This window comes from Mus caroli, unplaced genomic scaffold (assembly GCF_978045245.1).
Source record: "Mus caroli unplaced genomic scaffold, Mus_caroli_1 scaffold_13, whole genome shotgun sequence".
Taxonomy (NCBI): Eukaryota; Metazoa; Chordata; class Mammalia; order Rodentia; family Muridae; genus Mus; species Mus caroli.
The window spans coordinates 18,932,201-18,959,673 of record NW_028227268.1 but is presented as its reverse complement, the minus strand read 5'-3'; the positions used below and the strand labels follow the sequence as shown (position 1 = coordinate 18,959,673).

Genomic DNA, 27,473 nt, shown 5'->3' with positions numbered 1-27,473 from the left:
GCACCGGGAGCGGCAGCAGAAGTTCGAAAATCGCCGAGGGGGGAGCCCGCGCCGCAGCTTCCTGCCCCCGGCCCAGCCCTCTGGCCCCGGCCGCCTGCAACCCTACTTCCTCCCCGAGCCTCGCTCGCCGCCCGCTCCCTCGGACCGGGCCGCCGCGATGGGACGCCGCGCCCGGGCCCCTGCACGCCGCTGAGCCGAGAGCCGCCTAGCCCAGCCTTGCCACACAGCGCTGCCCTTCGCTTCCCGGCTCCCGGAGCCTAGTCCGCGACCCCCAGGGAAAACTGGATCTCCGAGGCTGGAGGCGCCTGGCCGGCTGGGTGGGGACCACCATGGGCAACGCGGCTGGCAGCGCCGAACAGCCCGCGGGCCCCACCGCGTCGCCCCCGAAGCAGCCAGCCGTCCCCAAGCAACCAATGCCGGCGGCCGGGGAGCTGGAGGAGAGGTTCACGCGGGTCTTGGTGAGTGTGACCTGATGCGCACCAGGAGCCAGGGATGACAGGGGCTCCGCATGTGTCCCCGCCTCTTGGGACTCAGGTGCCGCTTGGAGATCCCTGGTCCACCTGCTGTCCCTCCAGAGGGGTAGGAGTAACACTGTCATCTTTCAGAGTGACTTGGCACCCCCCCCCCAAAGAAACTTTCTTTGGCCCCCTCCAGGAAGCTTTCTTAAGAGACCCCCCATCGACCCCCTTCCTATGCTCCTAGTTCTAAAGGTGTCAAAAATGTCTCATGAGGTTGAGTTCCAAACGCGCCCCAGGTGGGAGGGGGCTGGCGCCCACTTTTCCACTGCACGCAGGCCCAGCGGCTGGGTGCGAGTCTGGAGCGCTTTGCCCTTCTGCATCTCAGGGTCAAAGAGGAAAGGGGTTATAATTTAACCTTCTGGAAGCCGTAGACCTAGAGCCTTCAGTCCTGGGTTGTTTTGGTGTCTGGCGTAGGAGTTGGACTCTTAGACCCTCCGCTTGTATTTATCACCCCCACCATGTCCCGGAATGGGTGCTTGCAGTCATTCCCTCATCATGGACCACCCCCAACCACTGAAAGGAGTAAGCTTAGGAAGGGTGGGGCCAGGATAGGCTGGTCATTCTGGCTTGGAGTGGAACAGAAATCTGGAAGGCTCTCCTCCCTCTTGGCTGTCACTTGCTTGGGAAACTGGGGCAGGCAAGGGTGGGTTAGGATGGAGTAGCAGCTGAAGTCTGGGCCTCTGGGGAGGGAGCCATCAACTCATCAACTCTGAGCATGGAGCAAGCGGTTCTAGTGTTTCTGATAGGGTGGGCTGTGCAGGCATTGGGAGGCAGAAGTAGGGGAGGGGAAAGGCCAGTCTTTTTCACTTCCCCCTCTTCACCCCAGCACTCTTTCCTGCTGTCTTCTGTAGGTGGCTGCCCAGTGGCCTGTGCACTGTTAGGCATCCCTGGCTGGACACCGGGTGACAGTGGGGAAGGCTGGGCTGTTTCCCAGAGGCCTTTCCTGGTCTCAGTAGGCTGATGTTGCAGGTCTGAGGATGGAGTCCAGAGGAGGCTCACTCTGGATACAAAGAAGTGCTGACCCTCTGTCCTCCACACCTCCTGGATAGCATTTCCTCTCTCTGGCGAGCGAGCCAGTCAGTAGGCCTGACTTGCTAGATCCTCTGCATGGTCTCAAAGGGGCAACAGTTCCTGAGAATCCTGGCTCTGGAAGGAGAGGAGGAGCTTGGGGGACCTCTGAGATGGGGTGGGGTCTCTCCTTGTGAAGGCACTAGTGCTCAACTTGGGGACAAATAGGGACTCTGAGGGACATTTCACACTAGGCTAGCTTTGGACATCCCTGTCTCTCCACCTGCCCCTAACTCCCTCTTCCTCAGATCCAGGCCTTGGCCAAGCTCAGCAGAGCTGAGCAAGTGGGGGAGGGGGTCATATAAGGAGCCTGGGTGATGGCAGGTTCAGCCTGTCAGGAGGGCCATGGGTTCGATTTTCCCTTCATGGGTGTGTCTATGGATAAGGCATAGTTCTTGGCCAATCTGTTAGGTCAGGTACACTAATGGGAAGGAGCCTTGTGAATAATTCAGACCAGTGGAAATTCCAAAAGTCAAGTGCAGGACTTGATTGCCCTGGGTGGATTTTCGACTGTGATGGTCGGATAGGAAGTGCTGCTGGAAACCCCTGAGGGCCAGGGCTTGGAGGGAAATGTCAGGAGAACCTTCCAGAGTGTCCTGGTGACTCAGTGGAAGTCTAGGGCAGCAGCACCCACAGGGCTTACCCATCCCTTTTCAGGTCCCCTGAATCTCAAAGCTGTCCCTTATCCTTTGTGGGTGGGTAAACCCATCTTCAGGTCACACAGTTGAGAACTGGCTTTTCTTGTTCCCTCACCATTAGGGTCATGAGCCCCACCTGGATTAACGGCCCTGACCTCTGCCTGAGGCCGCCCAGGGCTAAAGAGTGGTGAAATCAGGAGTCTACCAGTGGGTGTAGCTCCATCTGACCTCTACTCTTGGGGTCATGCGCAGTCTTTAAGGACTGTCTAGCATGAAATGAACTTGAAGTTGTTATGGGGGCCCCACCCTATGGATTCCCCAGTGTTAATAGGGGAACACAGTTCCCCAGTCACATGGCCCTGGGAACCTGTCATTTCAAGTTTAGCCTCTTCGTCTTTGGTAGGGAGTAGGATTCCCAACTCCCCAACTTCCTCTTCTCTTAGCCATGGTGCTCTCCTTATGATTTGGGGTGCTTCCACCAGCCAGGCAAGGGGAGCAAAGAGACATTTTCCCACCAAGGGGGGTGGTGGGGTACTACCTTTCCAAGAAGGCTATGAGAAAGGGGGGTACCCTGCTTAAAATGGGGGTGGCAAGAAAGAGCAGGTTAAGCCAGGGTTTCGACTGCTGCCTTAGCAACCGCGGAGGAGCGATGGCTGCCCCAACTACACAGGCCTGCTGTGGTGGTGGAAACACACCAGCCAGCCAGGCTCTGAGCTCTCGCCTCTCCTACGCCCATGCCCAAGGCTGGGTGTCTTCCAACACTTCTCTGTCTTCTCTGAAAGGCATGCAGAGCAAAGGTTTGAGGTGGCAAGCCACCCTGTCCAGGACAGCCAGGAGTGCAATGTACACGGCTGGCTACAGGGCCCCGGTGATCTGATGCCTGTGGACCTGGGGTAAAGGAATAAGGGAGAGTGCCTAAGGGTGTCTGTGTGAAGTTGAGTAGTACTGTATGCAGGCAGGGCTGGGTGAGGGTCCGGCTTACTGGGGGGCTCTTACTCATACCCAGGACGTGAGCACTTTATCAGGTAGTTTGAGGCAGTCCGGACAGCTCCAAGCATTATATAGGTCTTTGGATTTCTATCTTCCACTTCTGGGACTGAAGAAAAGGTTGGACACTCCACTTGCCTGGGCAGTGACAAAGGTGGACCCTTTAGTGCTTGGGGTGTTACTCAGTCCCCGTGGTGGACTGTCCGTACAGTGGATCTCACTGGGGTGTGGCCTTGTGGTTAGCTGTTGGGTTGGGCAGAGGCCATGGCTGACATTCCCAGCAGGCATAGCTAGCACATGCTGGCCTGAAATGCAGGGCAGTGGGCATGATTCACAGTGGCACCCAGGGTCAGCTGGCAAAGGGCTGGATGAGAGGAGCAGGGGCAGGTGTTTGCCCTTGGGCCACCTCTGCATTTTTTTTTTTCCTTGAGAATTCAAGATTCTGGAAGGTGGCTTGGTTCTCCCTGCCTTTGAAGGGGGGTGGAGTTGGGGACCGTGGCAGCTTGGCAGATGACTTTCATCCTTGTTTGCTTAATTCGTGTGTGCGACCTTGGGCAAGTTCACAGCAAGTTCCAGTGTTTCTCACGCCTCAAAAGAGGATAATGGGTATATGGCGGCCTCCTAGGATTGCGGAGGTAGAGGGCTAGGTATTGAGTCTATCAAGGAGCGAGTGCCGGTAACCACTCCCTACAGTGAGCGAGGGGAGCTGTCCGGTGCCTCCCCAAGGCCCTGTGCCCCTCCCCCACAAGAACATCCCAGGTTGCCAGATGTGACTGAGTCACCTCCAGGTCTCAGCTAACACAGGCCAGGCAGCCTCCTAGCCATTACACAGGTTAGAAGCCACGAGGCCCAGACTGAAAACTGCCTGAGGCCGGAAACCACGAGAGGGAGGGCCCAGCTCCCCTTCAGGGTGGAGTAGCCTGGTGCTAACGGTGGTAGCAGCAGCAGCAGCCAGCGGTGTGCACAGGAGGAGGGGGTGGGAGGCCTCCACTTCCCTACACGCATAGTGTGCTGGGGGGGGGGTTCCCCCAGTGAATAAGAACTCAGTGTGGGTAACAACAGGAAGTGTAGGGTACTGGGTGGCAGGAAGCTACTCTGGCTGTTCCTGGTTTCTCAGATGGAGGATTGGGGCTAGAGCTGTCTGCAGCCAGGACCCCAGTGCCCTTATTTTGGGGAGGAAAAAAAACCCAAATCCTAGCTGGGCAGGGGTGATGAATACCTTAATCCTGGCACTTGGAAAGCAGAGGCAGGCAGATTTCTGAGTTCGAGGCCAGCCTGGTCTACAGAGTGAGTTCCAGGACAGCCAGGGCTACACAGAGAAACCCTGTCTCCAAAAACCAAAAACCAAAAATCAAAAAACCTCCCAAACCCTGTGTTTTTAAACCATATTGTCATCTAGGTCTCCTTGGGCAAGTGATTTACTAGCTCTTTGCCTCAGTTTCCCATCTGGGACTTGGGGTTATAATAGTAACTGGTGTGTTTGCTGTGGGTGTTTAAATGAGTTGGTAATAGGTTACAATACTTAGAGGGAAGTGAGACCAAAGGTGTGTTAGGGGATGTTTATTGTTGTTGTTGTTGTTCTCTTGCTGGGTTATGTGCATGGTGAGGTGTGGTGTTCTGGCTCCCACACACTTTGACCTTTGTTCTCCTCTGGAGACCCTGGAGCTTAGATGAGAGAAACTGGTAGCTTTGGGGGTCCTCAGTCCCCGATGCAGGCTGGGTTACAGCATAGCTTCCTCTAAGCCTGGAACTGCTTGTTAGGGCTCCTGTAAGGCTGTATCCGGGATTTTAAGTGATGTGTGCTACTAATTGTTTCTGCATCTGTGCAGAGACGGCTTCAATGCCAAGGTTGATACCTCACAGAGGTGGGGGGAGGACGGAGGAGCCTTGGAATTCTCCACCTGTCATGCTGAGCTCTGGGGTCACCTGACATTGGACTTGGGGGTCCACATTCAGGAGCTTCCTGGACCTCAAGGGGCAGGGCTGTGGGGGAAGGGGTGGAGTAGTGGGATGGGGCCCAGATTCTGTAAAAGCCGAAAGCAAAACTGTAGGGTGTGGTCATGTCCAGATGTGGCCAGAGCCCTGGGTCTCCTGGGACAGTGTCTCAGAAATCAACAAGGCCCACAGTGCCAGGAGTAGCAGGCTCAGAGCATGAGTCTGCTCGGTGAAGTACAGCTCGGGTCTGCCTCTGACGTCTCCGGAGGTCGGGGCACAGAGAGAAGGTTGTCTCTACACAGTCGAATAGGAATATGAATGGAACCAATTCAATTTATTCATTTATTTTTGAGGGTTTCCAGACAGGGTTTCTCTGTGTAGCCTTGGCTGTCCTGGGACATATTTTGTAGATCAGGCTGGACTTGAACTTAGAGGTCTGCCTGCCACTGCCTCCCAAGTGCTGAGATTTACCTGCCTGCTCTTCCTTATTTATTTGTATACATTGTGTCACTGTGGGTCCAGTCTGGCCTCACTTAAGCCTGGAGCTATCTTCCTGTCTCTGCCTTCACAGTGTTGGGGTTATAATAGGCCTGTGCCCAATGTCCGGTATCAGCTCCTTTGCGTGGCCACACCCCATCTAGGTAAGTTTAGCTGCTTCCTCACCTGGCCTGAAGCAATGGGACATCGAGCAAAGGGAGGGCACAGGTTTGGCCAAACATCCTCAAGGCCTTGAGGTCTTCTATGGACCTCCCCAGTTTCCTGTGCCCCACATTTACAGCATGCTTCTTCCTAGTGATAGGACACCAGAGAATATTATATCAAAACATCGCTTCTGAATATTCCCGGGCACTCTGGGAGTGGGAAGGCAGGCTGGCTTGTGCCCATTTTATGGAGGAGGAAGCTGAGGCTGACAAGCCAAGAAGCTGTCGGACTAGGTGGGTCCAGAGCCTGGGTCTTTTGAACTTAGCACCAGTCTTTCTGCATCACAGCTGCCGTCTCTCCTCTGTCCCATCAGCAGGCAGATGTACCCGGCATACATGCAGATTGCCTATCCCTTCCTGGTCCTATTTGAACAACGCCGGTCATCCTTTTGCTTAACCTAGTCCCTGCTCACTGGACTACCTCTTTGCTGAATGCCCTGGTGAGGGCTTTGGCTCCTGCCTTGAGGGTGGCCCTACCTCATCCAGAATGAGTGGCGTGTGCTAGCCTATCTCCCGCTCCCTGGAGACCCGGCTCCTTGGTGGGCACAGCCACAGTCGGGGAGCAGCTGCTAATGAGTGTTGAGTGCTGTCAGAGCTATTTCTGATTTCTGAGCCTAAATTTAGCTTGTCTGGCAGGCTGGCACGTGGGCCCGGGGCCTGAAAAGTCCCAGGTAGTTTAAGGGACAAGGGACACCCTGCCTTCTGCCATTGTTGAGACAGGTCCATCAGGCAGTCCATGCAGAGGTTGTCTGTCCCTAACACTAACTCTGGAGTGGTCCTGAAGGTTATGAACCGGGGGCGGGGGCTGTGGCTAAAAACCAGTCACCTCCCCCTCCTCTTACTGTCTTCATGAGGTCACCTTGGGCAGGTCATTGAGTTAATTAGTGCCTGTGAGATTGATAGAGTAACAGTATCAATGATGGTGATCAGGACAAGAGGAGGTCAGTGGCTGACATGAAATTCATGTAGGTGAGGCTGCTTGTTCACTATGAGAGTTGGGGACGTTATTGAAGTCAGAAGTACTCCCGGGGCCATTCTAGAGCCACAAAGGTTTCCTGAGTTACTGGGGGCTCAGCCATTTCATGACAGAGATGCTGTCCTCTCTAGGGCTCAAATGCCCATCTCCCTCCTCCGTGTCAGGCTCCGGCCCCAGGATCCTGCTAGGCCTGGCTTCCTACTTCCTCTTTCCCCTGGCCTTGCTGCACCTCAGCCCCCCTTCCCACCCCCAAACAGATAGAGAGAAAAAATAGGTTCTTAGCGCCCCCCCCCCCCCAAGCAGAGTAGGTCCCACTCCACAGTCTTCAGACCCTGTGTGGAAAAACTCTATCATGCGGCAAGAGCAAGCCTGGTGCAGTTTCCTCAGTTCAGGTTTACTTACGAAATGGGGTCAGGGATGACGTACCTCAGCCCCCGGCTGGCCTTGGAGTGCGGTGGGTGGGCAGTTTCACCTCACAAGGAGGGCCCCAGCCGGAAAGCTTAGGCAATGGGGGCTGATGATACCCAGCTTCCTGTTCTCTGAGGATGAGTCAGGGCAGTGATTTTGGGGCGAGGTCTGGACAGAGCCCCAGACCTAACCCTGCCACCCAAGAGAGGAAGCTGGTTAAGGAGTCTTGAGTGGGTGTGGCTCCCTCTCTGCTCCAGCCATGGCCTCTTCTCAGAGCCAGGGTCAGAGAGTGTATAGCCTGAATTACCAGACTGGGTGTCAGACAATTTCCAGGCCTTGGGCTGGGCTCCTTGGGGGATCCCATACCCATGGTGGAGACCCAGGCTAAACTGAACCCTATGAAGGCCAGAACTGGCACTGGGGGACTGACATATAGTTAGGTCCTTGTTAGACTTGAGAGTTCCTGGATTGGGGCGAACTGGCCGTGTTCTCTATGTCTGGTAGGAGGAATTGCTAGGCCCTGGGGACACCAGGACCCCTGCTTTCAGCGACACCCGCTTGAATCCACAACCCTGGCTGAGCTGTACATCTGGCTTGTGACAAGAACATGAGGCTACGGGGAAAAGGCCTTACGGGGGATACTGCTGATTTATCTTAGGTGTATGAGAGAGAGTCCCAGCCTGGGCCACACCAGTACCACAGGCCCAGTGTCATGCCTAGTCTGTGATGGAATGATGTCCATTGCTCAAATCTCTCCACCTCGGCAGGGGTGACATACCTGTCTGGGACTCCCTGCTGGATAACACACCAGTCTAAGTCCCCTCAGCCTCCTGGTGACCTAGGCCGAGTCTGTGCACACAAGGTGCTCAGTGGGAATAAGACCCTGGCAGCAGGTCCCAGTGGGGCCTGTCTGGAACTGACTTTCCTGCTGGCTTCTCACTTTGATGGGGGTAGGGACCATGTCTCCTTAACTCCAGTGGAGCCTAGAGGCTTTGGGGATCCCCAAGGACTGCACACACTTGCCTCATGCCAGATCTGTATGGTGGCAGGGCCCAGTCACACACGTGGATTCAGACCTCAGGTTCCCTTCCAGTTCTGGGGCCCTGGGATCCTGGGACCTTGGGGGAAGGTGGCCCTACCTCTCTGGGCTTCAATTTTCTCCCTGGACAACACTGCTTATCTGCCGGGGTGAGGACAACACATCTTTGAGGGAGCACTGTGGATACCCTGAAAATGGTCATTCTCTCCTTCTGGGTTGTGTTGGAGCCTCGAGCTCAGGGCCCTTTGTCTCCCATCTCCCCAGAACTGTATGAACTTGCCTCCAGACAAGGTCCAGCTGCTGAGCCAGTATGACAATGAGAAGAAATGGGAGCTCATCTGTGACCAGGTGGGTGCCTGGAGGGCTCAACTGCTCTTGCTTCTACTCTTGGAGAACCCTGTTCTGTGGATGCAGGAGCTGGCAGGAGAGGGGCCTGCCTGCTTCCCAGGGGCTACTGTCTACCAAGGTGGCTGGGGACCCATGCAGGACTCTATATTCCCTTGAAAGACCTGATCAGAAAACATAGGGGGTCATCAGCAGGGTGTGTCCTGGACAGCTGGCCATGGCTGCATTGCTGGGGACTGAACCCAGGGCCTCATGCATGTTAAGCAAGCATCTACCACTGAGCTCTGTCCATAACGCTTGGGTTTCTGTTTTTGTTTTTGAGACTGAGTCTTGCTATGCAGCTCAGGCTGGCTTCAAACTCACGTTCCTTTGGCCTTAGCCTTCAGAGACATTACCATTATTCACAGTCCTGGGATTATGGGTGTGGGTCTCCCTGCCCTGGGGTCCCAGGCTGCTCCCTCCCAGGGCAGAAGTGGAGTAGGGTGACTGGCTTCTGCAGTCAAGATCCTGAAGAGGAAGAGGTAGGAGCTGCTTTCAAGCTGAGGTCTGGGGGCTGGGAGGTAGGGAGTTAGAGAGAGGAGCCCCTTGGCCTCCCCTAGAACCAGCAAACCCTTCCACTGATGGACTGGGACATACCAGCTGGGCATCCATCTTGGTAATGCTGGCCCATGGCAGAGTTGGGAGCACTCTAAAGGCTCTGGAGCTGCACTCGGTGTCTCTGTTGAAGGGTTCTGCCTGAATTCTCAGAGGGGCCTAAAGACTGGAGAGTAGAAGACAGAGGAGGGTGTCTGAGCGTATCAGACGGTTCTGGGCTGGGAAGGGTAGGGATCTTGTGGTGAGGTGTACCTTTGCTGTGGTCTGTGCTTCTGTGTGAGGACCTGGGGCGGTGTAATATGGGAAAAGAACACATGTAGGTACCTACCTAAGCAGAGAGGCAGGACAGCTATCCTAGAGATGGGCTGTCTACCTGCCAGGGAGCTGGCCCCTGCCTAACCTTTCCAGGAAGAGAAAAACAGGCCTGAATGAATAACCCAAAGCAGGGCCTGTGGCTGGATTGGCCTCTGTGCCTCTGGCCCCAGGAAAGGCACTTATCAGGCACGGGGCTAAAGTCTTCCACATGGCCAAAGTTTGTGCCTTTGGTATTTCAGAAGCAGTTTAAGATAGTCTGAAACCTCAAGTCAGAGCTGAGAAGGGGTATTGGGGAGAAAGCTATCCAGTGGTCTTTGGGCAGCTGTGATGGGTTCTCTGTACCCTCCATTCATCTTCCCAGGAGCGGTTTCAAGTCAAGAATCCCCCTGCAGCCTACATCCAGAAGCTGAAGAGCTACCTGGATACCGGTGGGGTCAGCCGAAGGGTAGCATCTGATTGGATGTCCAACCTGGGGGTATATATCTCCCTTGCTATTCTCCCTCTTTCTGTCCTGCATCCTCCAATGTGCTTACATGGGCATTCCTGTATGTATTTGTGTTGTATGTATACATGTGTGCACCCAGTGTATTCATGCATAGACATGTGTGCATGGTAGGTATCTGTGCTTTGGAATTTGTTGGTATATTTGTCCTTGTGTATTCCTGAGTCCATACATAGGAGAAAGAGAGAAGTAGAATATATGGATGCATATGTATGTATCCCATATATAAACAAAAGGGCATGTAGGTAGGCACCCACCCTGTGTGTACAGATCTGTGGATCTCCTGTGTGGATGTACATGCTTGTGTTTGATGCATGCATGCCCAGTATGTCCGGGTAGAGATGTGCATGTGTGAGTGTGTATACTGGATCTCTGTATAGAGGTTTGTCTGGGCACCCTGTATCTTCAAACATGTGTGGGTATACCGGTAGTCTATGTTGGGGGAAGGCATGTCGTCCGCGAGCGTTCATTCTGTTGCACAGGTGTGTGGAGGTGGTGGGGGAGGCTAAACGTGAAAGGCCTTGAATGTGTGTTGCGGGTGGATACTTCTGGCTGATGCCTCAGGACTGTGGGAGTCTGGGCTCCACCTACAGACTCCTTGTTTTTTTGGCCCCTAGTTTAAGAGGCGAGTTCAGGAGTCTACACAGGTGCTGCGGGAACTGGAGACTTCCCTGAGGACAAACCACATTGGGTAAGCCTAGGAAAACTCTGACTTGGGCAGCCTCCGGGGCTTTCCACCCTCTCCATCACAGGCTGGTCCTGTGGACCATTTCCTTCCTCTCCTGTTGCCTGGGCTGGATTTCCATACACAGCTGGGCTGTGGGTCCTGTTCGGGCCCTCAGCATCCCCTGGTATCCCTGAGTCTCTTGAGGGTGGGGGACGGTGTTATATTCTGGGACAAGGACAGCCAAGGCTCTTGCTTTGCCTGCTCATAGCTCCCTAGGGCAGAGTCCACTCTGGATGATGTAACTCAGGGAATCTTGTGCTCTGCAGGTGGGTGCAGGAGTTCCTCAATGAAGAGAACCGGGGTCTGGATGTCCTGCTTGAGTACCTGGCCTTTGCCCAGTGCTCTGTTGCGTAAGCTCCTTGCCCCAGCCCTCATGCCTCCTCTCAGTGTCCTGGTCACACACTCCTGGGCCTCTGCTAGCTCTTTGAGCAGGCACTGATCTCCCCCCCCCCCATCCCAGGAAAGCTGGACTTGGCCCTGGGCCATGGATCTTCTGAAGGCCCACCTGTGCCCAGAAGGGACCTTCCTGCTCCCTCACTGTGCTCACCATAGAGCTATGGGTGAGCTGGGTGTGGTACAGATCTCTGATCTCAGAATTTGGGAGGCAGAGACAGGCAGAGCTCTGTGAGTTCTGGCCAGCTTGATCTACATAATGAGAGCCTGTCTTAAGAAACAAGAAACAGAAACAGGAGCCATGAATGATGGCAAACTCCTACAGGGATGGCAAACTCTCCTGCAGATCTGTCTTGCTTTGCATGTCCCTCTGTGTCCCTTGTGGGGGGAGTCTCCAAACTCCTCACGTTGCATCTCCAGATATGACATGGAAAGCACAGACAGTGTGGCCTCTGGTGCAGAGAAGAGCAAGCCCCTGGACCAGTCTGTGGAAGACCTCAGCAAGGCACCACCCTCATCTGTGCCCAAAAGTCGCCTGACCATCAAGTATGCGGGGCCCTAGATGGGTTGATAGGGAATGGAGAACAGAGACTCCCATTGCCACATGTAAACAGGGCCCTGAGGGTTGGTGGGAGGTGTAGTTCAGTATGGGGGAATCAGATGTGTTGAGTTTTCAGCTGGAGACACCAGAGGCTAGAATCTGAGGGGGACTGGAATAAGGAGGGGGCTTGGGGGCTGGTAGGACCCCTTTTATACCTCTCTAACCCCTTGTTTCTCCCTGTGTGGCCTCCAGGTGCCCCCCTTCTCCCCGGTACGTACATAGGCACCTGGGGGCAGGTGCATGCTGGGGGTAGGTGCATGCTGGGGGCAGGTGCATGCTGGGTCCACTCTGTGGGTGGTGGGTTGGAAGAGCAGTCAGCTGACACCCCTGAGTTCAGCTGTTGTGGACCAATCTCCTCATCCTGACATAGGACATCTTGCCATCTTGTTGGGATGCAGGGAGGGAGAAGGAGATAACCATGGAGCATCAGTTTCCTCTGTTGGGTCTGAGGGACCAAATATATGTTTATTTATTTGTGTGTATATATGTGTAGTATGGTGTATGGGCATGTGTGTGTGTGTGTGTGCCAATAGCTGACCAAGAAAAGCATGGCTTTTACTTGGGTGCTGAGGATTTGAACTCAGGTCTTCATGCTTACATAGCAAATGATCTTACCAACTGGCCATCCCCACAGCCATTCATTCATATATATATATACACACATACATATATACATATACATATATATATATATGCATATAAACATACATATAAATATACATGTAAATGCATATTTACACACACACACACGTGAGTGTGTGTATAAGTGTGTATGTGTGGCATTGGGACTTGAGTCCAGGGCTTCAGGCATTATAGGCAAGTACTCTTCCACTGAGCTACACCCCCTAGCCCTGGAACAACTGTATATTAAGTCCCAAGACCTTGCAATATGTTTGTTTGTTTGTTTGTTTCTTTCTTTCTTTCTTCATTAATTTACATAGCAAACAGTCTTTCAGATACTTACTAAATAGCACATATTAGTGGTAAGTGCCCACAAGTCAGATAAATTCTGCTTTTGGGGGCCTCAGTCTAGTGGGAAGACAATTTACCGTGCTAGATCATTGCAGAGCTGTGACCTGGAATTCTGAGAAGGGAGGTGTCCATTTCTTGGGGAGGGGCGCTACCAGGAAGACTTCCCAGAGGAGGTGACACTGGAACTATGTCTGACAAGTGACAAGCTTGTGATAGGCAAGCGATGGGGACAGAGGGGCGGCATGAACAAAGACTGAGACATATTTGAGCAATCTAGGAAAGGCTGATGTGGCAAAGCAGCCACGAGGGCCCAGTGGGAGAGGTGCGGCTGCCAGTGTGGCAGGAAGAGTTACAGAACTGTCCAGAGGATGACGGGGAAGATATGGCTAGCAGCTCTCCAAAAATGAAAACCTCAAATAATTTTTTTGGGGAGAGGGTCAAGAAAATAGAATACCCAGTATGCTCAATGCTAGGTGTCAGGGTGGAGCTTATCACATGATCCAAACTAGCCTGTGAAGAAGATGTTCCTGAAGCTGAGGAAATGGCCCAGTTAGAAGACGCTTGCCTTGCAAGCATGAAGCCCCGAGTTCAGTCCCCAGCACCCAAGGAAAAAGTTGGTTCCAGTGGTGTGTGCTTATAATCCCAGCACTGGAGAGGCAGACAGGAGATCCCTGGCAACCTACCCTCACTGGCGGGTCCCAGGTCCCAGTGAGAGATCTTGTTTCAAAAGAACAGATTAGGGGCCGAGGAGACTGCTTGGTGGGTAAAGTGCTTCTGCGTCAGCGTGCGGGCCTGAGTTTGGGTCTCTAGCACCCATGTAAAAATTGGCACAGCGGCATGTACCTGGGTCCTCAGTACTGGGGAGATAGGAGGATAGCTGGGGCTTGGTGGCTTGCACATACAAAGGTGGTATCTACTATTGCTGGGTATGGTGATATATAGCTGTAAAGGAGGCCAGCCTGGGCTACATGAGACTCTGCCTCATTCACCCAACTCCCCCAATATGGAACTAATGTTGCCATTCACTTTACTGAAGTAGTAAGCTGGACTGTTCTTGAATCTAGGCACTCTGAGTTTAGTGTGCCTCTCAAGATGGAAGATGAGGCCGAGTGATTGTGAGCGCCACCTTGTGGCGACATTGCTGTTGTCTAGCTATTTCCAGGCTTTGTCCATCTATCCCTGGTGGGCTTTCCACTCGCAAGCTCTCCTCCTTCCTTCTCTCCCTCTCTACTTTCTGTCTCCCTCCCTTCTTTCCTTTTTGAGACAGGCTCTCATATAACCTAGGTCTCAAACTCCCTACTATGTAGCCCAGGCTGGTTTTGAGCTCCAGTCCTCTGCCCTTACTTCCCAAATACTGGAATTACAGGCATGTGCCATTGTGCCTGGCTCACAGCAGCCCTTTTAAAAAAAGCAAGTATTTTTAAGGGCCTTTGCTTCCTTGGCCCACCCTCACTCCCTTCCCCAGCATGCCCGCCCCTGGGGAAGCTGGCCTTCAGCTGGCCAGCTGAGTCAGGTAGATAGGAGACAGCAGCTTAGAGTGCCAGATCGATCCTCCTCACTCCAAAAGGCATCTGACTGGTATGAGGAGCAGGAAGCTGGGGGTTGTGGGGAGGGTGTCTGACCCTGCTGCCTCTTCCTCATCCACCAGGTTGACCCCTGCCCACAGCAGGAAGACGCTGAGGAATTCCCGAATCGTCAGCCAGAAGGATGATGTCCACGTGTGCATCATGTGTCTGAGAGCCATCATGAACTACCAGGTCAGCTGGTGGCATGGGATTGGGACCTCAGGAGATGGCTTGTCCTCCTGGGACCTGTGTTAGCTGCTGATATCCTAAGACTATGTGTCACCTCTTGCCTGGAACCCTATGAGCCTGGGGTCTGGGCTTTGGTGGGGGTCCGGAGGCTGGGAAGTTTTGAGGGAAAGCCCTGGGTTTTATTACATTCATGTCAGGTCTGCTGAAATGGCCTTGGGTGTGGTCAGGGGGAAGCAAGGGGCTCAGATGGGACCAAGGATGGTTGGGTAATGGAGTCCATGGGAGGGCCAGCTGGTACAGCTCCACTTCTGTGCTTCCTCATCTCTGTAAACTTTCTTAAAACGTTATGGGATTTTGTGATTTTTTTTTTTTTTTGGTTTTTCGAGACAGGGTTTCTCTTTATAGTTGCTGGAAGTTTTGGGGACCTGCCTAGAGGTGCTAACCTCTCCTTTCTCCCCAGTCCGGCTTCAGCCTTGTTATGAACCACCCAGCCTGTGTCAATGAGATCGCTCTAAGCCTTAACAACAAGAGCCCCAGGTAAGGCCTATATTCCTAACTGGTTTTCTGCTTCCATCCTTGCAAAAACTCCATCCCCCATCGTCAAGCCTGCTGCCCAGGCTCACCCCACCCCAGCTCCCCTGTCCTTCCCCTTCTATTCTCAGAACCAAGGCTCTGGTACTGGAGTTGCTGGCAGCCGTATGTCTTGTGCGGGGAGGACACGACATCATCCTTGCAGCCTTTGACAACTTCAAGGAGGTACTGGATTCTCCCCCCCCCCAACACCCCTGCCTCCCCACCCCCTACCCCCGTCCTTCTAGAACTGCTTGGAGTCTGGCTGCCAGAAATTGTAGCCTCATCTGATAGGGCATGTGGAGACACAGGGTGGATGTTTGGGAAATACACAGGATACTGGGATGAGGAAATTCAGAATGTCAGGTATGGGGTATGTCAGGGGTATGGTCTAGTACAGTGGTTCCAGCCTTCCTAATACTGTGACCCATTAGTACCATTCCTCATGTTGTGGTGACCCCCCCACCATAAAATTATTTCATTGCTACTGCACAACTGTAATTTTGCTACTGTTCTGAATAGTAGTGTTACAGGCTCACAGGAGGTTCATGCATAGTGACATGGTAAATAAGCCGACTGTGATAGGGCTGGAAATCTGGCGCAGCAGTTAAGTGTGTTCCCTGCCTGATGGTGGGGATCTGGTTCAGATCCAAGCACCCATATTATAAGTCAAGGTCTCTAACCCGAGTCTGCAGAGAGAGGAGACCGGATGCTTGCTGACGCTTGATGGTTTCCAGCCTAGCTGAGGAAATATGGCCTCCAGGTCCAAGGAGACAGCCTGCCTCATGGAAATAGGCAGAGTGAGAGAGGGGACACCCATGCTTTCTTCTGGCCTCTGCATGTACACACAGGCACGTGAAACTCCCTCCTCTGCCACTATACACACACTCACACACATACACACACTCACACATTTTCACACACACACACACACATGCACGCACACACACACACAAATTCATCCAAAAAATGTTTTAAGGCAGGGTCTCACTTTGCAGCACTGGCTGTCCTGGAACTTGATATATATAGACCAGGCTGGCCATGAACTCACAGAGATCCTCGTGCCTCTGCCTCATGAGTGCTGGGATGAAAGGTGTGCACTACCATGTTCAGTCAATGAAATAATCTTTAAAGCTGGAGGTAGTTGAGCAGCTTGGTGCAGGCATTTGGGAGGGAGAGCCAGGAGGACTGGGGCTTCAAGGTCATCACTGGCTATATGGTGAGTTCAAGACCAGCCTAAGCTACAAAACAAACATGGGGGGGGGGATGCCAAAGTGAAAACCAACCCAGCACAGACTCTGCCTCAAAACAGGGGTAGGGGGCTGGGTGTATCCATTCATTCTTTTATTGATGTTCACTGAGGGCTGATTATGTACCAGGCACAGAAGCAGGCCCTTAGGATGGATATCTTAGTGAGCAAAATAGGTGAAAAAGCATCAGATACTCATTCAATAAGGCACTCACTTTGTAAGAATGAGGATCTGAGTCCATGAGCCCACATAAAAAGTGGGATTGGCCAAGCACAGTAGCACACACCTTTAATTCCAGCACTCCAGGGGCAGAGGCAGGTGGATCCTGATGAACACCATGTAGGCATGGCTACATAGTGGTAAAAACAATGACAACAATCACGACAACGAAAATCCAAGGGGCTGGAGAGATGGCTCAGTGGTTAAGGGCACTTGACCTTGCGGAGGACCCTGGATTGATTCCAGCATCCACATGGCAATTGACAGCTATCCATAACTCCAGAGCTGGGGGAATCTGATAACATTTTTCTGACCTCTGCAGGTACCGGGTCACTTGCCTATACATACATGCAAACAAAGCACTCAGATGCCTAAAATAAAATAAATAAATCTTTTTTTAAAAGTGAGCTAGAGCCGGGCATGGTGGCACACGCCTTTAATCCCAGCACTCGGGAAGCAGAGGCAGGAGGATTTCTGAGTTCGAGGCCAGCCTGGACTACAAAGTGAGTTTCAGGACAGCCAGGGCTATACAGAGAAACCCTGTCTCGAAAAACAAAACAAAACAAAACAAAAAACAAACAAACAAAAAACCAAAAAAGTGAGCTAGGTTTAGTGGCATGTGATTTTAATTCTAGAGGCAGTGGCTGGCAGTTTTCTGGAGCTTGGTGATAGCCAGCCTAGCCTACTCTGTGAGCTCCAGGCTATCGAGAGAGCCCGTCTCTGAATACTAAGGTATGAGGCTCAGTGGACCTGGTTTGGACTTGCACCCCTACACTAGGAGGCTCATAACCGCCTGTAACATCAGTTCCAGGGGATCCGCTGGTGCTCTTGGCTTCCATGAGCACCACATGTACTGCTTGTTTGTTTTTGAGACAGGGTTTCTCAGTGTAGCTCTGGCTGTCCTAAACCTTGCTCTGTAGACCAGGCTGGCCTCGAACTCACAGAGATCTTCCTGCCTCTGACTCCCAAGTGCTGGCACTACAGGTGTGTGCCACCATCAGCCACCCTCACATGTGCCTTTTACACATCGATTCATGCAGGGACAAACACATACCAAGTAAACATTGAAAACAACAGCAACAAAGACGGATTTGCTTGGGTGAAGAACCACACCCAAGATTGATTTCTGGCTTCCACACTCATGCACATACATGCATCCATATGCATATACATATACACGCACACACATGCCTATAATGAAAAGACAGGAAATAGCTAATAAATGAGCAATGTATGTAGTATTAGAAAATGCTAAATGGTCGGGCAATGGTGATGCACAGCATTAGTCCTAGCACTGGGGAGGCAGAGGCAGGAGGATCTCTGTGAGTTTTAGGTCAGCCTGATCTACAGAGTGTGTTTCAGGACTGCCAGGGCTACACGGAGAAACTCTTGGCTTGAAAAAGAAAAACAGACAAACAAAGCTAAATGTTCTGGGGAAAAGGGTTGCCACAGAGGAGGGAACTGGTTGTAGAGAAGGCCTCACTGAGAAGGTGAAACTTGCCCTGGCACTATGACGAAGGGGGAGGCTTGGGTGTGGTGGTTCTCTGTGCTGGCAACAGTGTGAATTCACCCAAATGCTAGTGCAGCCAGAGTAGGGTATGTGAGATTAAGAGGGAGTGGTGTTGGAGGTAGAAGAGTGACATGGCCAGATTTGGATTCAGTTGGAGAGGAACCTGTAGGGGCACAAGGGCAGCAGCGGGAAGATGGCACAGGAAGTGTGTGACCTATTTTTCAGTGTCCGCCCTTCTCCCTCTCCAGGTTTGTGGGGAGCAGCACCGATTTGAAAAGCTAATGGAATATTTCCGTCACGAAGACAGCAACATTGACTTCATGGTGAGCTTGGAGCCCTGGGGGCTGAGGATCAGCTGGGCCCTACTGCATGCTGGGAGCAGAGTGGGACTCTGGATTGCTTGGCTCAGCAAAATGACAGCCGACTGATTGTCAGTGGGAAAGGGTGGATGTCAGGGGAGAGGGGACTGGTCCAAGGGGATCTGGATGTTACAAGACTGAGTTAGTGGAATGCAAACTGGAAAAGCGAGGGAGGGAGGCTTGGGGACAAACGGGAAGGGCAGATATCAGCACCCTGACCTAGAAGTCCAGAGAGTTACTGTGCCCCTGGCCCCTAGGTGGCTTGCATGCAATTCATCAACATTGTGGTGCACTCTGTGGAGAATATGAACTTCCGTGTCTTCCTGCAATATGAGTTCACTCACCTGGGTCTGGACCTGTACTTGGAGGTGAGCCTTGTACCCCATCCCTGACTGAACAGCCTACTCACTGTGGGGTATTTAGTATGTAGTTAGCAGGTCTTGAGTTCGAGCCCCGGCTCTGAAAGCTGGGCTTGGTGACACATACCAGCAGTCGTGTCACTTGCGAGGCTAAGGCAGGAGGAACTCATGTTCAAGTTCAGTCTGGGGTGCACTGCCCCCCGCCCAAATGATAGAAACCCCTCAAATAAACGGAATCCTACCTCTGTCACTTGGTAGCTTCGTGACCTTGTATGCATCTGTTCATCCTTCTGAGTCTGTCTGCCTGTCAATCACAGAGGTGACAATGACTCCAGATGTGTAGAGGAGCCCCTGGTACGTGATGGATACTATAACATCTGTCTTCGAAGTCCTGGAACAGGCTCAGGTGGTTCTGGGTCTTGACGCAGGAGCATCAGTCCCGTCGGATGCTCCGATCTCAGCCCATCGATGATGGGGAACTCAGAGATACCGGACAGAGTGGGGAGCTGGCTCAGGCTGGAGGTCTGGGTCTTGGGAAGAGGGAACAGAGGAATTTGTGAGAAGAGAAATCACAGCTTCTGGTCTGGTTCCTCTAGGAGGCTTTCTAGAGGGGTGAGGCCTTTGGGGTTGGATTTCCCAAAGCTAGGACTGGCTAACAGTTAGAGGGGGCAAGGCTGGTACAGCCGTGCAATAGAATGTGATACATTTGGATCAAGCATGTGCAGTCAGGCATTGGCTTCAGCACGTCTGACCCTTGAGAGAGAAGCGAGATGCAAGAGGCCAAGTGTAGGGCTGGAGAGATTATGTAGCAATTAAGAGCACTTATTACTCCTGGAGAGGACCCAGGTCCCTGGACCCTCTGCCGTTCCCAGCACCCATATCTGGTGGCTTACAATCTCCTGTAACTCGAGTTCCAGGGGATCAGATGGCCTCTGAGGACACCTGAACTCATGTGGTGTTCATAAACTCATACAGGGACACACACATATGTATAATATAAAGGCTGACTATTATATGACCTTTAAAAATAAGAAATGTTGCCGGGTGGTGGTGGTAAACATCTTTAATCTCACTCAGCACCATGGAGGCAGAGGCAGGTGGATGTCTGTGAGTTTGAGGCCAGCTTGGTCTACAGAGTGAGTTTCAGTACACCCAGAGGTGCATAGTGAGACCTTGACTGGAAACACACACACACACACACACACACACACACACACATACACGGGGGAGGGGATGGGAGGGGAAGAGGGGGGGAGAGGGGAAAGGAGAAAAGAAAAGGAAAAAGAATACAGAAAGGAATGGCCAGAATGACTAAACCCATAGCAGGAGGAAGTAAGATTCATAGCAGCCAGGAGCTGGGGGAGATAATGGGAAAGGAACCTAACTGGTCTAGGGTTCCCTTCTTGGGTACCGAGCTTCTGAGAAAGAAGTAACCTTAAAATAGTGAATTGTGTGGTTCGTGAATTATACCAGTCAAGATAAAAATCAAACTAGAGTCCAAGTACCTTCCTCTGGGGAGTGGTGGTGTTTGGATAGACCTCCCCGCCACCACCTCAGACTTCACCCTACTCCTGCTGTCTGGGGACAGAGGCTCCGGCTCACCGAGAGTGACAAGCTGCAGGTGCAGATCCAGGCGTACCTGGACAACGTTTTTGATGTGGGGACACTGTTGGAGGAGACAGAGACGAAGAATGCAGTGTTGGAGCACATGGAGGAGCTGCAGGAGCAGGTGGCAACGGTGAGAGCCTGCCTATCACATAGTAGGCCCACGGGAAGGCTGCTCTGGGGTGGGCTCCTCTTGTGTAGCAAGTACTGAATGGAAGGCAGAGTTCTGGGTGTGGCCTGGGAGCGGCAGTCTGCCTGAGTTCGCCCTCAATCCGAATCCAGCATCCTTTTGATATCTTTCTCAATGAGTCTTTAGGGAGCGCCCACGCTGTGTGGGACTTGTGCGCAAGGCAGGCACCTTCTCCCTGAGAAGAGTCTAAATCTCGAATCGAGTGAATTGGGTCCTGTGGTGCCTCTCAGCACAACCCTCTCCTCTACCACCTCTCTTCGCACTAGTGCCTTGGTTTTCCCTCCTAATTTATATGGGTTCAGGTGCCAGGCTCGGCCCACCCTTGGCACGCTAGGCCAAGCGGATGTGGGAGCCTCCCCCAGCCCTCCAGGCAGGCCTGCCTGATGCCGCCCCCTCACCGGCGGTGCCAGTGCTTGGCCGCGGGTGGTAGCTCACCATGTGCTGGTACCACAGCTGACAGAGCGGCTTCGGGACACAGAGAACGACTCCATGGCCAAGATCGCTGAACTGGAGAAGCAGCTAAGCCAGGCTCGCAAGGAATTGGAGACCCTGAGGGTAAGCTGTGGTGTGGGCTGGGCCACGATGGGGGTGTGCGACAGTCCAGGCTTCCCAAGGAGTCTTCTCCGCTGGACATCCCGGTCCATCCCAGAAAAGGGTTGGGGCGGGGTTGCAGAGAGCTTTCAAGTGGGCACTAATCCTTTTCCTGGGGCTCACAGGAGCGCTTCAGCGAGTCGACCCCCATGGGCACTTCCAGACGAATCCCTGAACCTGAGAAAGTGCCTGCCCCTACCGTGGTGCGACGACCCTCGGCTCTAGAACTGAAGGTGGAGGAGCTTGAGGAAAAGGGGTTAATCCGCATCCTGCGGGGGCCGGGGGATGTCGTTTCCATCGAGATCCTTCCAGGCGCTGCGGCGACACCAAGCGGTGACGACGCACAAGCTCTGAGGGTGTCCACTGATTACCCCCCTAGCACAGGTATGCAGGAACTTCATGCCGGGAAGCGGGATTGTTGGGGGGTGGAGAGGGAAGAGACCGGGGCAGGGCAGGGTATCCTGGGAATAGACCTAGCTGTGAAAGATAAGGAGGTTAGATTGTAGGCGTGGCACAGGTACACGCAGGTGGGTCAGTAAAATGGGTTCTGGATGCATGCATAGGAGAGGGAGGTGGCAAGGACCCACCCACCCAGGCAAGAAGTAACGAGCACCTCCCACCTTCAGCAGAGTCAATTCCGGAAGCAGCATCACCACCGCCTCCGCCACCTCCACCACCACCACCTCCACTACCTAACCTCCAGTCCCAGCAGGAAGCCCCTCCCTCTGCACCCCCGCTGGCCCCGCCCCTCCCAGGCTGCGCAGAGCCGCCACCTGCACCGCCGTTGCCTGGAGACCTGCCTCCCCCACCTCCGCCACCCCCACTTGGTACTGATGGACCAGTGCCACCGCCACCGCCACCCCCTCCGGGCGGGCCACCTGATATCCTTGGAGGACAAGGCCCAGATATAGGCCCAGGTAAGTGGGGTGGACAATCTCAGCCCTCTAGGGGCTGGCGGGGAAGCAGAACAAGGCCCCTCCCGCTCAGTGTTGTCCTTCAGGACCCTTTCCACTGAAGAGTCTCTATTGCCTCCTGCCTGTCTTGTTAGGCCTGGTTGGATTAGTTCCCTCCAGGGTCTCTGCACTGCTTGTCACTCTTTCTTGCTCCCAGGGGTGAAAGCCAAGAAACCCATCCAGACCAAGTTCCGGATGCCGCTGCTTAACTGGGTGGCGCTGAAACCCAGCCAGATCACAGGCACTGTCTTCACGGAGCTCAATGACGAGAAGGTGCTCCAGGTGAGTGGGTACCAGGGTCACGCTGGGCAGAGGGATGGACATCAACTTCGCTTCACTTGGCTTATAGATGAGGACGAGGAAACCCAGGGTATGTGTGGGCTTTAAGACACAGACTACCATTGGATAGACAAACCATCTAAGTTAGCTTGACTCCAAGCCTTGACAGGAGAAGGCAGTATCCTGACCCCTGCAGGCTTTCCTTTGTCCCGCAAGTGGGACCTCTCCTTTCTGCCCATTTCTCACAAGACATCTAAGGCCCCCTGGGCTTCTGCTTCCAGTTTCACTTTGGAATGGGTTCCCTGTCCTCTGGACCTGGAATAAGTCTCTTCTTACGGCTTTGCTGACTGTTCAGCGCTTCCTTCAGCTTTAATAGCCAGGAATCTGGGTCTTCTGTGTCATCATCCCCTCTGTCCCATCTTTCTGTGTCTCTCCTGTCTCTCCTGTCAAGGCTTGTGGTCAAGCTAGCCTGCTGGGTTTCTGCCCAGTGTTTGGGATGGCTAGATTAACATCCCAGGAGGGTAGGCAGACTCGGCTGCACTCAGCCTGGCTTTCTCTCCTTGCGCCCTTAGGAGCTAGACATGAATGACTTTGAGGAACACTTTAAGACCAAATCCCAAGGCCCCTGCCTGGACATCAGCGCTCTGAAGGGGAAGGCATCCCAGAAAGCCCCCACTAAGACAATACTCATTGAAGCCAACCGGGCCAAGAATTTGGCTATCACCCTGCGCAAGGGCAACCTAGGAGCAGACAGAATCTGCCAGGCCATCGAGACGTGAGTACCTGTGCTGGCTGGGGTGTGGCCCAGTCCCCTCACTAGGCTAGGCAGAGCATAGTCAGAACCCCAGAAGTGGGACAGAACCCACCAAACCTGTCCCAGCAGGTCAGGGTCAGGGAGCATTGTCTCAGTTTGAGACCAAGAAAACTGAGACTATACTTTGAGTCTAAACCCCGATTGAGACCTCCTGACTCTCTTCCTGCTTCTGTCCAGCACGGGTACCCAAGCCAAAGTATTCATAGCTGTCTATCTGCCAGTGTTGTATGACAGGACTGAGGCTTCTGAGCCAGGACAATCTGGGAGAGACAAAGACTCAATGAGATCCAGGCTGGGGAAAACCCTTGAAGAATATATACATCTCAGGAAGGAAGGGAGGTGACAAGAAGCCAGCCTTCACATACAGCCCCTCCTGAATGGGTCCTTCAGTTCCAATGCACATGCAACCTGTGCATACATCTCATGTGCACACTATTAACACTAGTAGTACACTCAAAATTGTAATCCTTCATTAGACCACTCCAGGCTGGCTTGCCACATCTCTTCCTCAATCCCCCAAAAGCTGTGTATTCTTGTCTGCAGACACTCCGCTGAACAGGTGCAGTGACCCAGATACTCTCATAAAGCAATCCCCAGAGGGAGTCCCCGACTCCTATCTCTTGTTCTCTGAAGCTGTGTACACAGACTAAATATTGAAGGTTGTTTATTCAGTCCCGCTCTCTGGAACTTGTAAGTGTGGAATGACACTTGCTCTCCTGTTCCCTCGTGCAGGTATGACCTACAGACCCTCAGCTTGGATTTCTTGGAGCTGTTGACCCGCTTCCTGCCCACGGACTACGAGCGTAGCCTCATAGCCCGATTCGAGAAGGAACAGCGGCCGATGGAAGAGCTGTCAGAGGAGGACCGCTTCATGCTGCGCTTTAGTCGCATTCAGAGACTTCCGGAGCGCATGAACACACTCACCTTCCTGGGCAATTTTCCAGACACGGCCCAGCTGCTCATGCCGGTGTGGGCAGGACGGGCAGGGTGGTGTGGTGGGTAGGAAGAAGGGCATCTTTGAGCTTAGCTTCCAAGAGGGCAGCTGGGAGGCTCCAGCTTACCTCATCTTCATCCCACCCTTAGCAACTGAACGCCATCATTGCAGCCTCTATGTCTATCAAGTCCTCTGACAAGCTTCGCCAGATCCTAGAGGTGAGAGCCCAGGCAAGGGACTGGGAAGCAGGGCCCACCCTTGCCTAGTCTAGGTACTGTAAAAGGGAGACTCAGACCCTGCCCACCTGGGATATAGCAAAGGTTATGTCCTCATTTCTCACACACATGCTGGCTGATAGACAAGCTAAGGTGGGAGGAGGGGACAGGCAAAGGCAACAGCAGCCAAGCCTGTGACCGTGCACATAAGCTCCTTCTCCGGGGCTCACTCCCTCTGGGGATTGCTTTATGAGAGTATCTGGGTCACTGCACCTGTTCAGCGGAGTGTCTGCAGACAAGAATACACAGCTTTTGGGGGATTGAGGAAGAGATGTGGCAAGCCAGCCTGGAGTGGTCTAATGAAGGATTACAATTTTGAGTGTACTACTAGTGTTAATAGTGTGCACATGAGATGTATGCACAGGTTGCATGTGCATTGGAACTGAAGGACCCATTCAGGAGGGGCTGTATGTGAAGGCTGGCTTCTTGTCACCTCCCTTCCTTCCTGAGATGTATATATTCTTCAAGGGTTTTCCCCAGCCTGGATCTCATTGAGTCTTTGTCTCTCCCAGATTGTCCTGGCTTTTGGCAACTACATGAACAGTAGCAAGCGTGGGGCAGCCTATGGTTTCCGACTTCAGAGTCTGGATGCGGTGAGATGGGGCTCCTGGTCTGGGGTCTGGGGTCTGGGTTGGTGGCCAGTGGCTTATACCAGATCCTTGTCCAGTTGTTGGAGATGAAGTCGACCGACCGGAAACAGACGTTGTTGCACTACTTGGTGAAGGTCATTGCTGAGAAGTACCCACAGCTCACGGGTTTTCACAGTGACCTTCACTTTTTGGACAAGGCAGGCTCAGGTATGGGGCGCTGGGGTCTTGGGTGAGAGCGGGGAACTCAGTCCTTGGGCCCCTGATGTGGTTAGGAGGAAGCAGGGGGGACTGCCTTATCCCGACTCTGTGGTGTCCCCTCCAGTGTCCCTGGACAGCGTACTGGGAGATGTGCGCTCCTTGCAGCGAGGTCTGGAGCTGACGCAGAGAGAGTTTGTGCGGCAAGATGACTGCCTGGTGCTCAAGGAGTTCCTGAGGGCCAACTCTCCCACCATGGACAAGTTGCTGGCAGACAGCAAGACAGCTCAGGTGAGCTGGGGAACACAGAACACTAGCCATTGAAGCCTTAGGGTTGGGGTAGGGGACAGGTGCAGTTGGAGCAAAGACCTGGAGGGGTGTGGCCACAGGCAGAATCCTGGGATGAACAGTAGCGGACCATCCTGTGTGGAAGAATAGAGATGTGGTATCCCAAGGGGCACGGAGCATGCTCAGGCTCCAAGGGGCCCAAGCCAGAAGGGCTGATGGGTTGTGTTTGCAGGAGGCCTACGAGTCTGTGGTGGAGTACTTTGGAGAAAATCCCAAGACCACATCCCCCTCCATGTTCTTTTCCCTCTTCAGTCGCTTCACCAAGGCCTACAAGGTACTCGTGTCAGATGGGTGGGGGTGGGGCTCTGTAGCCTCTGCCTGAGAGCAGTGGGGACAGCTTCTGTCCCAGGTCAGACAGGGAAGGAGGGTTGTTCTCACTAAGACCTGCCTTGGGCCCTCAGAAAGCGGAACAGGAGGTCGAACAGTGGAAGAAGGAAGCAGCTGCTGATACCTCAGGCAGGGAAGAGCCTCCAACACCCAAGGTAGGCAGCTGGCCCCAGGCCCAGGCCCGGGACTGGAATTCGGGAATTTATAGCATCCCTTTCATCCTGCCTCACCCCTACACCTTCAGTGTTGACATAGATTCTGCCCAGAGACAAGGACAGTGCCCCAGAAGCCAGGAGAGGAAGCAGGCGTAGGTCCCTCCTGCCTTAGCAGGCTATCCTTGCTGTGAAGAACTACACAGATGTTCCGGAGTGGGTGGGGTGTTAAGTATCCTAAAGTTAGGGTTACCTTTCTCCTCAGTCTCCACCCAAGGCCCGGAGACAACAGATGGACCTCATCTCTGAGCTAAAACGGAAGCAGCAGAAAGAGCCACTCATCTACGAGAGTGACCGAGATGGGGCCATCGAGGACATCATCACAGGTAAGATCCAGGTCACTGTCCCGTCTCCAGTCTCCATTATGTCCTTCTCTTCCTCTATTTCTCCCCACACTGAGGGGTCTGCTGCCTCCTCCCACCTCCGGTCTCATTGCACAGCCCTGGCTTGCCTGGAACTTGCTGTGTAGACCAGGTTGTCCTCAAACTCCTCAGAGATTCTCTTGTCTCTGCTCCTGCAGTGCTGGGATCAAAGCCGTTCATATGCCCTATGCCTGTTCTGCATATCTCTTGCTACCTTTTCTGTTTTTCTTTTTTTCCCTCTCTCTCTCTCTCTCTCTACCTTCCCCAAAACCTCAGTGCTGAAGACAGTGCCCTTCACTGCCCGCACCGGCAAGCGGACATCCCGGCTCCTCTGTGAGGCCAGCCTGGGAGAGGAGATGACCCTTTAGCTCCCAGGTACCTAGATAACCTGGTCTGTGATTCCAGTGCTGGCGAAAGTCTGGGAATTTGGGGCGCGTGGGGGAGGCAGGCATGCTTCCCCATCCTGGGCCACTGCATGGCTGGGATGTTTTAGAGGGTGGTGTTTCTGGCTGTGGTAAATCAGTGTCCCCTTCCACGTGTACAAAATCAAGTCCTTAGAAAGATGAGCCTGTGCCCTGAAGCCTGGGCCAATGTGTTTCCTTTGCCCGCCAGATCTTCGGAACCAGCCCTACATCCGTGCAGACACAGGACGTCGAAGTGCTCGCCGGCGCCCCCCTGGACCCCCACTGCCGGTCACTACTGACCTCTCGCTGTAGCCACTGTTTCTGCTGGTGGATTTTAAAGGGCCGTAGGCAGGCTGGAGCTCAAAGAAGGTGGTCCTTAGCTCGGCTGGGTCGGGCGTCCGTCCGCTCCTCCTGCCGACTACTAGCCTTGAAGACTCCTCCCCTCCACTCCACCCCCACCCCCACCCCCCAAAACACTGGTCGTAGCACCCTCTCCCTCCAATAGCCATACTCAGCCTGAGCGGGAGCCTGGCCTGTAACTTATAAAGTGCACCTCGCCGCCGCCCTAGCTCGGAAGACCCTCCATGGACCTTATTTTTATACAAGATTAATAAAGATGTTTGCAAAAGACGTGCGTCGGCTCGGTGCCTGATC

The 27,473-nt window shown here is 53.5% G+C and overlaps 1 protein-coding gene across 10 annotated transcripts; it reads left to right on the top strand.

Moving 5' to 3' along the window:
• Fmnl1 (formin like 1) lies at positions 1-27,473 on the top strand. Of its 10 annotated transcripts, none has more exons than XM_029483945.2 (28): positions 1-458; positions 8,535-8,618; positions 9,886-9,999; positions 10,644-10,717; positions 11,020-11,103; positions 11,567-11,692; positions 11,940-11,996; positions 14,368-14,476; positions 14,934-15,010; positions 15,136-15,229; positions 18,271-18,345; positions 18,639-18,749; positions 20,329-20,478; positions 20,989-21,090; positions 21,252-21,510; positions 21,753-22,043; positions 22,237-22,361; positions 22,931-23,133; positions 23,905-24,139; positions 24,256-24,324; positions 24,894-24,974; positions 25,049-25,178; positions 25,294-25,457; positions 25,687-25,788; positions 25,916-25,996; positions 26,259-26,379; positions 26,692-26,790; positions 27,028-27,109. In XM_029483945.2, exons 1-27 carry the CDS (start codon positions 330-332, stop codon positions 26,781-26,783), a joined length of 3,339 nt encoding a protein of 1,112 aa, XP_029339805.1. In that variant the 5' UTR covers positions 1-329; the 3' UTR covers positions 26,784-26,790; positions 27,028-27,109. The 10 variants fall into 10 exon arrangements, with proteins under 10 accessions (XP_029339805.1, XP_029339804.1, XP_085685639.1 ...); XM_085829514.1 differs by having other exon boundaries at positions 2-458; positions 11,940-11,957; XM_029483944.2 differs by lacking the exon at positions 26,692-26,790 and having other exon boundaries at positions 21,756-22,043; positions 27,028-27,473.

Coding starts and splice junctions, on each gene's coding strand:
- Fmnl1 (XM_029483943.2), top strand. CDS start 330: ATGGGCAACGCGGCTGGCAGCGCCGAACAGCCCGCGGGCCCCACCGCG. Junction 11,997..14,367: donor GGGGCAGGTGCATGCTGGGG/GTAGGTGCATGC, acceptor CTCATCCACCAG/GTTGACCCCTGCCCACAGCA. Junction 15,230..18,270: donor CCTTTGACAACTTCAAGGAG/GTACTGGATTCT, acceptor CTCCCTCTCCAG/GTTTGTGGGGAGCAGCACCG.